General features: G+C 36.8%; 1 protein-coding gene and 1 non-coding gene across 4 annotated transcripts in view; one reads left to right on the forward strand and one right to left on the reverse strand.

Moving 5' to 3' along the window:
• LOC117607794 (uncharacterized) overlaps positions 1-14,323 on the forward strand; it is an 85,556-nt gene that overhangs the window by 51,649 nt on the left and 19,584 nt on the right. For all 3 annotated transcript variants that reach the window (XM_076688872.1, XM_076688870.1, XM_076688871.1), the window contains 5 exons: positions 2,611-2,783; positions 4,909-5,073; positions 10,035-10,909; positions 11,398-11,763; positions 13,032-13,212. In XM_076688872.1, the coding sequence (XP_076544987.1) occupies positions 2,611-2,783; positions 4,909-5,073; positions 10,035-10,909; positions 11,398-11,763; positions 13,032-13,212 (1,760 nt within the window). The remainder of the gene's footprint in view (positions 1-2,610; positions 2,784-4,908; positions 5,074-10,034; positions 10,910-11,397; positions 11,764-13,031; positions 13,213-14,323) is intronic.
• TRNAE-CUC (transfer RNA glutamic acid (anticodon CUC)) lies at positions 13,716-13,787 on the reverse strand. Its single transcript has one exon. It is a non-coding gene; the product is annotated as a tRNA-Glu (tRNA).

The raw sequence follows: 14,323 nt of genomic DNA on the forward strand, positions 1-14,323 counted from the left end.
ATCTAATAAGTGAATGCCATTTAGAATTTTTATTTATTTTCTCCCTTTATCTTAATTATCTAATTAAATAATTCTTTATTTTAATGTGATTAATACATTGAAAAATTTACTCGTCAAACTGAGCTACTCAAAATATCTAATATTTTTATCTTTCGCTTTTGATCTTTTTTTATTTATTGATAAATTGATTATTTTAATAGTAAACAACAATAAAATTATCTTAAGAGCGCAGAGGGTTAAAGTTTCTATTATTTCAAAATCAGAAATGCATGAAACACAATCCAAATCGAATCATTGCTATCTTCTTTGTTACGTTGATTCATGAAATTTTTTTCTAATTAAAACGCTGCTTCCCCCGAGGTAGTGAATATCGATAAGCGTCCCGAATCGGAGGAAGTTTAAGTTGCAAAGAGAAAGAGGATCCCCTAGTTATTCCAGCGCAGACGGCGCTTCAATTTCCTTGGAATTTGTCCGGACGGAAAGTATTCTTTGGCCGGGAATGAATACCTAAATTAGTGGGTCACAGCCAGGGGAGAATATTCGCTGTGTCAAGACGCTTTAGCGGCCGTTAGCTTGTTAATGTCCCTGACAAGCGCGAAATTAACGCCTGAATGGCGAATTATAGTGGATTTACAGCGTTGGTAAAGGACAGATGGCACTTCTGGCCAGACTGTTTGCCGACTGTCCCCGGTGAAAAGCTAGCTTTGCTCGAAAAACAGGCAAAGTGTCTTTCGCAACGAACCTGGGACGTGCGCTCTGCTCGGTTTGCTTTGCATAATCAGGTCTCGTGTATTTTTTGGAAAAACGACCATTTCAACGGGGAGTCTCCTCGTTAAGGCAATTGGCCCGGAAACGGACGCTGTGAAACGCGGTTGTCGACTATTTTAAAGCTAAAGCCTGACGCAGAAAAGCGCGCAGATTTTAGGAAGAGACAGGCAGTAATCAAGGATTTATTCATTTTCATAAAATTTCAGAAGTACAAAATCTTTGAGATCTGTAGAAAATCACTGTACAATATAATCTTGGTGATCGACTAAAGTTTAGCCAGAAGTTAATTATGTGCCCAGTATCAACGATAGAAGTGGAAGCGTTAGATCATGAAGAAACCAACGATCGACAGGGCAAGGATACGTACTGGGCAAGGTATGCTTTTGCAAAACCATCACTTGCTGTACCGCCATCCTATAGAAAATCAATGAAAAGTTGGAGATACTTGCCATGCTAATATCTAATTACTGACAGTATAAAAAAAGTAGTACCGAAATCGCTTCTACCCGGAATCTCAATTTTTCGACTTTTTTTGCGTTTTCGATTTTTCACGCCTAGGAGATTTATTACAGAAATTCAAAGATAATTGCAAAGTTCTCTTTCAAAAAAAATTGGGACAGTGCACAAGCATTCAGTTGCTTTTTATAACACAAATGTAAGATATTTACATCGTTGAAGCGACTAAGAAATTGTTTAAAATCGACCGAGTATCTCAGGGGAAGTGGATCGACGAGCTAAAAGAAAACCGAACGATATCCTAAGGAAGCCATTTTCGTTGCTTCCATTACACAGCAATTTTATCCCTGATCGTTACTCCATAATCCTGTTTCTACGATTTGCTGGCTCCATTTCCGTCATTTCGGATCCAATCTAGGCACCATCACGTTTGCTCTCTGGCTGACTCGACTATGTACTTAGATTACCAGGATACATTTACCGCTCCCGATGGACCGTAGATTGATGCTGTCTGATCTGTTGCCACTAAATTTCTTTACCTTTTATTTCGCTGCTTTTCGTCCGAACTGAAAACATTTCAGAGATAAAATAATCGCGTTGTCACGATAAATAGACTGAATAATTTGCAATTGTTGATTTTGCTTCGGAATACGTTTGAGTATTTTGATTGTTCTAAACTCGCTAGTCATACCTAAACTTGTTGAGTTTATTAAACAACTTGAAGCAAAAAAAATAATCTATTAATTTAGTTTGATTCTGAGAACGTCTCGATCGTCACCCTTCTAATATTCTCTTTTAAATAAGCTCTCAGACTTCCAAACTGTTTATGAGAACAGATAAGGGCGTCAGACTGCCCAACGATTTGCTTACCATGCGTTCGGTATTGTTGCATTTGAGATTTATCGTTATATCTTGTTAAACATCTTTAATTATTATTTTCAATAAAGTTACACTTCGAAGCGAATAACCAACAGCAATGATATTGATGGTTCAAAGTTACGACATCTGTGACCAAAGTCTAACTACTTTTGAGCTCGACAATCGAGAGTTTGCCGAAGAATTAATTATAAACGTCCCTCGAATCGAACATCTGCGACATTTCGTCGGATATGTGGGTTTCGAGCGTGACAGCTGCCGGGAAAATTGCGAGCACAATTTGGAAATGGCGATAAAAACGATTGGGAAAGAAAACATTGATTCATGAGATTGTTCGAATCGCGAATGAACCCGATGTTGAAACGTTAATGAGATCTCAGATTACACGTTTTTCGGAGCGAATAAAATAGCGGTGGATGGTGTCGATTGTTTTTGAAATTAGGCACTTGAGAATTTTTGAAATGAAAATGGAAAAGGGGCTGAAATTAATTTTCTTAAAATCTGTTACAGACGGCGGCGTGGTGGGTGGTTCGAGAGCCGGACCAGTGGTAACACCTCACACCTTGGAGTTAACACCACGTGGCAGGGTTTTATTGCAACTTGCACCACCCGAAACAGCGAGGGCATATCTTCCACCGGAATATCGACCGGGTCGTGTATATTCCGACACTGATTCTGAAAAGGTACGTGATACTAATTAGGCACTACTTTAATGTTACGCGAAGTTAATTACTAGAGCAAGGATTTTTCATCCTTGTATGTTAATTCTTGCAATTGGATCGATTGAGAGTCGGCGAAACGTATTTTCTCGGTTAATTGGAGGTGTACGAGAATGGCGAAGTGTGAAACTTTATTCAAATATTGTACAGGAGAAAAAGGAATAAGAGGTATTGGTACACGGTCGTTCAAAAGTGTATCATAGATAGCGATTTTCTATTTAAAATAAAAATGATAATTATTCAAATGAAAATATTAAATAACAGCTCGTGAAAATAAATTCAGTAATAGCAATCGGTAGATATATTATTTTCGTAAATAGCATTTTAAAAACTGGTTTGTGTTAAATTTTCTTTTTTCTTTGTTAATATTTATTTATATTAATCTTTAATTTTTTATAAAAAGTGGATATGAATAAAATAAAGAATACATAGATTTAGAAAATATGCATATATTGTTGCAATAACTGCAAATGATTAAATATCAAACCAGTTTTATAATTTCATAATTAATCCTCATTTACCTTAAGAAAAAGCATTACTGAATGGTACGTTTAACCCATTTCTTTAGATTCTTACATTTTTCTTAAATAATTGGTATTTCGATCGAAATTAACACACCATTTTATTTCATGCGAGTCAATAATTAGAGTCGTGATATAATGATGTTTTACACAATGCAATATTTCTTCGTGCAGAATACATTACAAAGTGGGTGCAAATGGCTGCAATGCACAATTGAACGCTTAGGCGTTGAACGGCGGCCAACAAATTGGCGAACAATTTGTTTATCGACAAATTACTGGCCTCTTTTTCTACTTCCATTCATAGACCCGTGTTAAATGCGGGTAGGAAATATTTATTTCCCATTGAAAGCGTGACGTACAGGTAGCTCGATTCATTTGAAGATTGACTGGAAAATAATAAAACGGAGTACAATTAAATATGAAATCTGACGATGAGTGTCACCTGTGTGAATATTATTTTATTTACGTAACTAGTAATGAAATTAAATTACCTTTGATATAGTGTAAGTAAATATTTGGTGAAAATACCGAATAGGGGACCCCGCCCCAATGACCTTGAGATACATTGTCAAGGACATGTCCCCGAGTAACTTTTCCTAATAACTTAACCGTCGCTCACTGCTTATTAAAAAGTTATTAACAAAAAAAGTTTCAAAAGTTAAAGCTGTAATTTACAAATTTATTACTATTATTAATTGATAAATTATCGTACAAGAAAGGCGAGAAAGTAACATTTCCAAGTGTCTTTGTTTTAAATTCTGCGGGAGTCTGTAATTAACGCCAGGCCAATTTCACGCGCAATTTATTCGCGCAATTAACGAGTCGATCGTTAAATCCTTTTTTTTTTCCTTTGGTCGCTAACGAAATACCGTCGACGCCTTTGTATTCCTTTCATCTGTCCTTCTTTCTCCTGCCACATTTTTCTTTCCATCCGACTCTGTTCCGTTATTCTTTTCCTTCCTGTCTGGCGTCGGACGGGACGCCGCGCCGTTGTTTCAGCTAGCCGGTATTTATCTCCGACAGATTAAACGGAGAACAAACGGGAGGCGCGATAAATAAACTTCGAGCATTTCGCGTCCCTGCATCGTTGCTCTGAATCGCCCTATCTTTTCACCCGGTCCGTTTCAGTCTGAATTAGTATAAAAATCAATCATCGTTAACCCTTTAAGAGCAAATTTTAATTTAAATTTAAAGGAGGAGGGAACCAAGAAGGCTTTGGTTCCCCCTCCTTTTTAAACATACAAATTTTAATATTAATTTTCAATATAATAATGACTGTTAGTTAATATAAATACCATATTCCTATAGAAAATTAACAGTACATTATGATTATTTAATTTTTTAATTTAAATAGCATAATGTTGAAAATTATTCTTGCCTATTGTTCTTTTATTTCCATGATATTCCCAGTGAGACTTGATAATTCTTCGTTTCTTATCGTTAGAAGTACTCGCCTTAAGGGTTTCAAATGTAGGGAATTATCGAGCGCTTAATGTATCAAAATATGATAACATTTTTCAAATAAGGAGGAGAGGAGAGTTGAATGAAATTTGATTTGCTTTCAGATGTGGATGTATTCGCTAGGAAGGGCATTATTAGACACGACCCCGAGAGTCGCAGCATTGACAGGAACGGTTTCCGTTTCACCCTCGTCTGCGCTTCAATCCGTTTTAGCAGCCATGACGGAACCCGATCCTCGAAGACGAGCTTCCTTGATGAATCTCCTAGACGTAAGTCTGTAAATCTAGTTGAAATTCTTTTTTATGTCACCGAACACGCGAGATTTTTCATGGAGATCGTTTCTCGTTGCTATCCGTGGATAGAAACGGACGTTGCAGAGGGAAGGAAGAGATAAAACATTTTCTCCATGGTGAACACTTGTGTATCTGAGATCTTCTAGGTATATACTCGTTGTTGTGGAACTTGGAGGCTGCTTTTGTTTCAGGATGAATTTAATTGGTATCAGGTTGAGATACAAATAATAAAAATAGGGGGTGGATTAAATGCACGTTAATCGGTAACAATAATGATTAATCCTTGGACGGCGGACCATGGAGAAAGCCCCAATTTTAATTTAATTTAAATTTACAATGTTCCTTTAACATTACACCAATATATCTCATTTAAAAATTATTTGATTTGCAAAGATTAAATAAAATAATGGGAATACATAGTGTAATTTTCAATTTATTAACAGTATCCATAATTTTATTTGAAAAAGAGGCCTTTTCGAACAATATAAAATTAAAATTGTAATTATAAAGTATCTCAAAATTTTTAAATAATTAATGATAAACGTTGTCTGAGAATTATGCAGTTCAACCTTCATATCTTACCATTTCATTTTACTATAGTTTACTGATTCTAAATGAAACGCATCCCTTTGACATTTCCAAGAAACTCACCAGATTAATGAACATAACATCATTAATTCTTATCTCAAAATTACATCTTCTTCCGTGAAATATGTATATCGCGTTTCAAACGATCCTCGGTAATTAGATTGCTGATGTTTATATAAACACATATACTTACAATGAATTTTGAATTACAAAATCATTACCTAATTTATAAAAATTACCAAAATTTTTAGTCCCAACTTATCACATCTCTCATATTTTTACCACTTTATTTTATTCCGCTATTTCTATACACTATAGAAAAATAATGATATATTTACAATTTATTCATAATTATTCCAAAAATCCATAAAATCTCATTGAATCGCTGAAACACTTCACGTTTCTCATCTTCTCACCATTTCATTTCTGTACAATGTCAATGCACAAACGTGTCTGCAGTTTGTTCATAATTATACCAGGAATTTCTTCGATGCACGGGTTTTGCCAAGCTGAAATTAATTTCCGTGTCACGGCCAAGTGCAGTGAACGATCTTGAATCACGAACAAGGTTGGAGGAGCAGCTGCATCGGAGTTGAATCGGATGCATACGTGTGATTCGAACAACGGGAAAAGCCGTGGAACCAACGCGAATAACAATGCAATTTTCAAGCTATAAAATGCAGTCGTCCGGTGTCATTGAAAATCTTGGACCATCGGGTACCTGGATGAAATTTCTGATGTCTCTTGCATAATTTTATGCAAAACGATATCATTTTTTGGCGTACATCGAACAGAACTGATTTCGTATGCAACGAAAAATAGGGAGTACTTTTATCATCGTTCATGTTTTCGGCGTTCTATTAATTATAGCACGTTTTCCTTTTGTTTCTGAACGAACGGATGTTCTATTATGGAGGATAATTATTCTGGAAATTAAAGTGTACCATTATAGGAAATGAAATGCCATGCTGTTCTGAAGGTTCCATTATCACTGTGAATATGGTTTGTAAATTAACATTGCGGTTTTTAATGAGCTCAAGTTGTTTGAGAGTTTATTGGCGCTACCTTTGCATTTGTCATCGCTTTATGTTTCTTTTATGATTTTATTAAACACATCGTGTTATTGTTCTGCATTGCTGGAAAGATCATCAAAGCTGTAATATTAATATTTTGTATTTGATATTCAATGTTTTGCAATATTATTAAGTATTCAAGTGTTACACGTGTTCCAATTTGCAGAGTGATAAACGTGACGGCGTAAAATATGTTAATTGTTGCAGTGAAAATTGCCATTCATGGTGCAATATCATAATTAGAATTATTAACACGTTGAACGATCAACAATTACCAGCTCCATGAATGTAATTAATTCTAAAAATTCAGAGAAAATAAAAATTTAAGGAAATAGGGCATAAATAACACTTTCGTTGATAAGGATGTCTATACCCACCCATAATTAAATGATTATAATAAACGTTGATGTGGTGAACATTTTTTGAATTAAATGTTACCGTAATGAAAGCATTAAGAAATAATTGCAGAAGTGAAACTTGATTAAAAGTAGAAAAGTGTGATTCCTCTTTATTCATAACTGATTTCAAGTCGCATAATCGTGGGAGATGGTGTTCCATTAAATGGTCCGCGACGCAAAGGGGCTCAGATTACGCAATTAGCACGGTCTCGTCACTACTGTCATCACGCGTTACCGATCCAAATTTAATTAATATCGGAACCGTGAAGGCCAGCACGATCCGTCGAATGGAGGTGAATATGACGAACATAACGCGATCGCAGAGAGCACTCGAGCTCTTGCGAAGGCGGACGCGGAGGCACGTTTTAATTGTATTATCTATCGCGCGAACGGCATGGAGAAGACGAGCAAATGGAGTCCGACGATTCTACCCGGTAGTTAATACCTGACCTAAACGATTATGGGAATTTTCAACGACGGATAATCTTTCATTCCTGAAAGTATGTAAATGAGATGAAAGTGTAATTAATATTTTAAATTATTAATTAATAATTAATGATATGCTAATTTCTGATTTTTGTAATTTTTTATGTTGGATTTTTGGCAACGAAAAACAAAGTAATTAAATTTTAAAATATAATTTGTATTTTTTTGAAAATTAAAATTTTCTACACTTGTATTATAATAATAATAATAATTGCAGTAAAATGGATACATTCTTTAGTTTCATTTAAAATACTATCAGTGAATCGATAATTAGTAAAATCTCGTTGGTTTTAGCATTAAAAATGAAAGGTATAATTTTATCAAGGAACCCTAGATTAACGGTACGGACGTCGTTTTCTCAGAAGCCAGCCACTTTTAATAAAGCCATTTATTCGACCGGCCGTAATTCATCGGATGCACCTGAATAGGTCGCAAAATTGATGAAATCTCGAGGCGAGGGCGGCGGTGGCACGCGAACTTATTCCACCGCCACCAATTTCTACGAGAACTCGTTGACTCGCGATAAATTATTCACTTCGACCATCGTGCAAATGAAACTGGTGGAGAGAGGCATTTTGAGATCGTGACAAAGTGTGCAGTCACTTTGAATCATCCCCTTTTTTCGCTATTGCAAACATAACTCGTGTCAAAATCATACTTCCATAAAATTTTAATACGCTTCGTGTCGTATAGGAGTGTCACATCTTCAAATTGAAATAAAACACAAATTATGTGATTTTTATATGGTTTTTTTATTTTAACACAACGTCTACTCTATGACATTAATTATTATCAAAGACAATATTATTCAAATGTCCTTGGCTTTTTTCACAAACCTGATGCGTTTGACTCAATTTTCCATTACATTTTCACACAACTGGAATTCAATTCCATCAACCATATTGCATCTGTAATACTGTTTCTCAGCTCATCAATAGTCTGGATTGTTGGCGTAAACTTCACTTGCCAAAAACCCCATAAAAAAAGTGTAATGGTGTTAAATCACCCAATCTTGTTGGCAATTAATGTCTCCTCCTTGTGAAAAACTACTCATCAGAACCTTTGAGAAGGACCTTTGAATGATATTGTCTTTCATAATTAATGTAAGAAAATAGACTTTTTATTAAAATAAACAAACCATACAAAAATCAGATACTTTGCGTTTTATTACAATTCGAAGATGTGACACTCAATTTGGATAACCCTATAGAATCGCCTTAAAATTAAATTGAAGAATAAAAGATAAATGGAAATTAAGATTTCAACCCTTCGACGAAAGTCTGACTTGCGAGAGGGTTGAAGAACCTTGCAAAAAGTATAATTTCCATCGACTCTATCGTAAATCTGGAACAAATTTGAAGTTAACACCGGGCATTGTCTTCGAAAGACAGCCACGTATCCAAGAGTTCGCTTTTGTCGACGTGGAATAGGAGTACAATGAAGCGATAATAGGTTAGACTTGCGGACCACTTCTCCGTTCATATCGTAGCTCACCGAGTGTACGGAATTCGAGTGTTGGACCCATTGTTCCCTAAAATTAATAGATTACCAGGCGGGAATAGGGACAATTTTGAAATCGAACGATCAGACGGCGAAGCGTAACGCGATAAACACTCGTGTACGATTTCATTAAGTCCGAGGGAAGGAGACTCTTGGCGACAGTATCGTTTCCACCCTAACTTCTGAATCTATTCGAGCATTTGATCGGATAGTTTCGTCCCAGTTGAGAATTTCTAACTAGTTTCCTTTCTGGAAGGGTGGCTGACTTTCAGCTGCCGATAACCAATGATAATGGGTTTTTGATCAATGCTCCTCGGTTCACGTATTCTGCATCTATCCAGAAATCTTTGATTGCCTTATAATCTAATACATTTGTTATCAGCACTCATCTCAATCCCTAATTTCCATATTTCATTCATTCTCTTTGCAGACTTTGATATATCTTGACATTTTGATGACGTCCACAGTTGAGTATTTTACTGCTCTAAGCAATAATGCCAGTTAATTTAGCAGAGGAATGGAGTGTACAATAAATAACGTTTTAAATGCTCAATTTTAGTTTAATTAATAGAGTTAATAATTTAAAGAAAAACTGTGTTCAATCACTTTAATCGCATACATACGAAGTCGCTTTGTCTTAAAATTTTTTATTTTTTTTATTTAAGCTTACCTAAACTTCTGCGTGAGGTTTATACAGCTGTACATAGATTACTTAATTACTAAACAGATTTTGAATAACTTTAAGCCCTCATTTTTGAAAAATGTCGCATAATTTGTCTAATTACTAAAGGGAATTATACTTCTTGAATAGTAAAAGTTAACTTACTAAAGAACAAAATTAACAAAATTAACTTACTGAAAGAATTTACATAAATCTCCGGTTATGTTTCAGGTGATATCCGAGTATTGCCGCACGCGTCTTCAATCAAAGCCCTTCACTCACATAGTGATGGACATGTATCGGGAAGTAATGAAATCCCCTCAGTACGCCGCTCGAAAACGCTTAGCGTACCAGCATCTAAATCCACCAACACCGTTGCGCAATCCCTTAGAAATGCCGGAGCACAATCTTCGCCAGGGTAATTACCCCCATCACCATCAGCAACATCCGCAGCAATTGGATCCCCTTCACAATGGCCAGGCGAAAAGTGTTCATCAGTATCAGTATCAAGATCGGTCCTATCATATGACCAATCAGTACAATGCTCTTCGACAGACCCAGCAACGTCCACCTACTCAGTTTCACCCGCACCAGCATCACCAACGCCTTCAGGAGCCTCCTCAATTAGCTCAGCCGACCAAAGTGCATCATTATCACCATCACCATCCGGCGAAGGGCGCGCTGTTCAAGCTACAATCGAGAAATTCGCATTCCCATCCAAATTTGCCGAGTCTGTGCGGCCAGCAGCCGCAAAATCGGCGGCAAGAAGGAAATTTCGAAGATCGTAGGACACAGTTTCAATCGCAATTGAACGTTCAAACGAATGGACGAAGCGTTGGTCCGGCGATACAGCATCAACGACGCCATCATTCGAGGACCTACTCCCAGCCGATTTATACCAGATTACAACACACCAGGAGCAGTGGCAATTTACCCTCTACCATCGGTGAAAATAATTCTGGAGGGAATGTTTATAGCGATCCTATTTACGCGTTGCCTGTGAAGCCGTTCCTCAGCTCCCAAGATGTCAGGGTGAATGGACTATCCGTGAAGCCACCTGGGGGTCATCGTAACGAGGACGTTTATGCTGTCACGACGATAGCAAGGTAGGGTTTCATTGTTATTCTTTCCTGTTTCTTTTGTAGCGGATTCGTCGCTAGCATGTTTTTCGGTAGGCACGAGGTCTTCTTATTTTTAGGAAATTTTATGGCGGGGATTTGTACGAGCCTGGTCAATGTCGGGCCACGCTTGTAGTCAATTTAGGTTATATACCGAACCTGAGTTCTCAATTTTGGTGAGGCCATTCGGAAACAGCCCTTTGTGCGCCCTTTCTTCCTAAGAATTTTCTTGCTTCCTGTCCTCTTCTAGGACAGAGCATATAACCCGGGTAGAGCTGTGAAGAAGCGATATACATATTCACGAGAGTGGATTCCCTGCATGCATTTCGAAAGAAAAATAAACCGAATGTCAAGATTAATTGATTTACCCTTCACCTGACTTTCTTTGCGCCAGATGACAAAGTTGTTAAGGGATTAAGGATAAAATGAAGGTCTCTGATAGTTGAAATTAAACAATGGATGAATTTGTGTGACAGGCGACCGTCAGCAGCCGGTTATTCCCATCCGGACATAGCAACGTCGTCCGTAGGACGAGATGAGGTTTACGGGCGATCAACGAACGTCACGTTACAGAGGCAACACTCAAATCCCCAGCTGCCCAGCAGGAATCAACAAGAGGATGATTTTAAGCTCCACTCGGAGCAGAATGTTGCGACGGCCGATCACAGGTGTCCGAGAGGGAAAGAGGAGCAATTAATTCAACAACAAAATCCAGTGTCTTCCATACGAGCGAGAAGTGTTCAAGGGCCACCAAAGCCACCCCGGATAATTACCACCCTGAAGAAGGCTCCCTTCTCTGATGCGGAGAGCAGTAAGTCGGAACCTCCTGCAAAACCACCTAGGTAAGATTCTTATAAATAATATACAGTGGACCGCAAAAGTATTCGCACACCATTTAAAATAGAATACCTCATTTAAAATTGGACCAAATGATTTGAGATTTTTCAAAAGCAACAAAAGCACATATCTTAGTAAATTAATTTGTATAGCTTCTCGAGTAAACCTCAAGTCATTTGATCCAATTTTAAATGAGGTGTTCTGTTTTAAACAGTGTGCGAATACTTTTGCGACCCACTGTTTATCATGTATTATAATTTTGAATGATGATAGAGTAGTCGAAATCAACCCTAAGACATTTTACAAGATCTCATTTTTATAACCTCCAGTTGAAAAATGATCCAATAATGAGGAGAATCCTGGAATCGCGAATCCAGTTGCTAACATTGAAATTTATCACCGACCTTCTTACCCGCGTCATCGCGTTGGAATTTCATCAATCTCGAGGACGTTAAATTAGAGTGTAAAGCGCGGCACTCGGCAGTCGAACAGTCTTTCGGGTATTCCCCCTCTGCCCGGCGTTATTAAGTTTGCCCCAAGTCATACGTCCGCGTTAATATATGCTTTCAAGTAATGTAGGTCGCAGCCTACACCCTACAGCCCGTCATCCACCCTCTCAGAGAAGAGTGTAAGACTCTGCTAGGGACTCAAAGCGAAAGGACACTCTAGCTTTTAAAACTGGTGCTCATTGATTTTGGATTTCTTCGATGATATTCCCTTTGTATCTTAACAAAGCACGGTTTAAGGTTACCAGGGATACTTAGGGTTGAAAATTTCAATCGTCCAACACAAAGTATTTTTATTCCACAATAAAGAGTATTCAATGAGAATTTTCATATGAAATTGAGAAATAAAAATATTTATAATATTGCAGTATCGTAGCTTAGGACTTAGAGTAGTTTATATTTCTAAATTCTAAAGGCAGAAAGAGGGCCATAAAAGTGAAAGGCAGTGACGAAAACCAGACCCAAAGGTCGGCGAGAATTTTTGCGGGCCTTCGGCTCTGGTGTGAGAAAAAACATAAATGAGGGTACCTTTCTGAAATGGGGGAGACTTGAGTTGAGTTCAGTACCATTTTTATTATACATTCTAATAAAATTTCAGATATTTTATTTATGTTGGGGTATCATTTAATGTAAATATAGCATCAATTGTAATGGAAAGATTATTGAAAACTAATATAAATCATTAAAGCGAAAAGGTAAATTTTGGAAATCAATATAGGCTACCTCTATACGCATTTATAATACACGTTTTCTAACAATGCTTTCAGGAATCTGGTGAAGAATGGACCAAGGGCTCGACGCGGTAAAGCAGTACAAAGAGCACCGTCCCGCCTATACAGAACAGTGGGTGGACCCATGAGGTCTTTCAACAAAGCCCAATGTATTGGTCCTGAATTCGTAGTACGGGCCAATCAACCACCCAAAACCCTATGTGTTGGCCAAGCAAAGGTAAAAAGAAAATATTTTTTCTCTCTCTTTTTCATGTTCGATATTAATTTTTCATTGCACTGTACTGCAAATATACTATGAAAGTTTTGTATTTTGGCAAACACAAAAGAATTGGACGTTTCATTTTTAATTCATTGGCGAGTGAATGAAATTTTATACTGAAAAATATCGAATGGGGTTTGAGTACCTCACTTTTTTATTCATTTAAATAATAACATAAATGCACATTTTATATTTTGCGCATTTGTTGAATTTACATAATATTCTATTACCTATATTTGTATGGATCACTTAACTAACTTTTTAAAGGACATGGATACTATAGAGACAAATTCTATTATTGAATAAAGGGGATGTTGGGATTATTATATTTTATTTATGTGGAAGAATTTGTAGAGAAATGAATTAGTTAATTAACTGTTAGATAGTTATTTGTCTGGTGTTTAGTATATGTAAAATTATTACAAAAGTGATGTTTTGGAGTGAAGGAAACAAAAGAACATTTCCGGTACCGGGAATCGAACCCAAGCCTCCTGGGTGAGAGCCAGGTATCCTAGCCACTAGACCATACCGGAGTTGAAACCCCTTTTCTTTATACCTGTACAAGCTGTGGACAGGTGACCTTAATAATACAGTAATACTTGGTTGAATTTTATTAATTGTAAAATCTGCTCGGTTCACCCGGTTCACTCTTCCCCCGCCACTCAGCTCAGCTCGGTGAAACCTGATCTTAGTAGACAAGAACAGAAATTAAATTCAATGAAAAGAAAGAAGACAGACACACATCAAATGGATGCCGCGACTGGAAAAAATAAACATGCAATAAAGAAACTTTTATTTTCAGTCATTTTCGTCTTACCTTTATAATTATAGCAACAATAGATAGCTGACATTTTTCCGATTAAAATGAGTCCAAACACGATATAATTTGAACCATATTTACTCTACATGATTCATTATGATCTACTGTACGTGATTCATTATGTATTTATTAGATAACGTAAATATGATCCGATTTACGTCGTGTTTGGACTCATTTTAATCAGAACGATCTCAATAATCCAATGGTATAATTTTCATAAAAATAAGTTGAAAATTACTGATAGTGAAA

This window comes from Osmia lignaria, chromosome 6, assembly GCF_051020975.1.
Source record: "Osmia lignaria lignaria isolate PbOS001 chromosome 6, iyOsmLign1, whole genome shotgun sequence".
Lineage (NCBI taxonomy): Eukaryota > Metazoa > Arthropoda > Insecta > Hymenoptera > Megachilidae > Osmia > Osmia lignaria.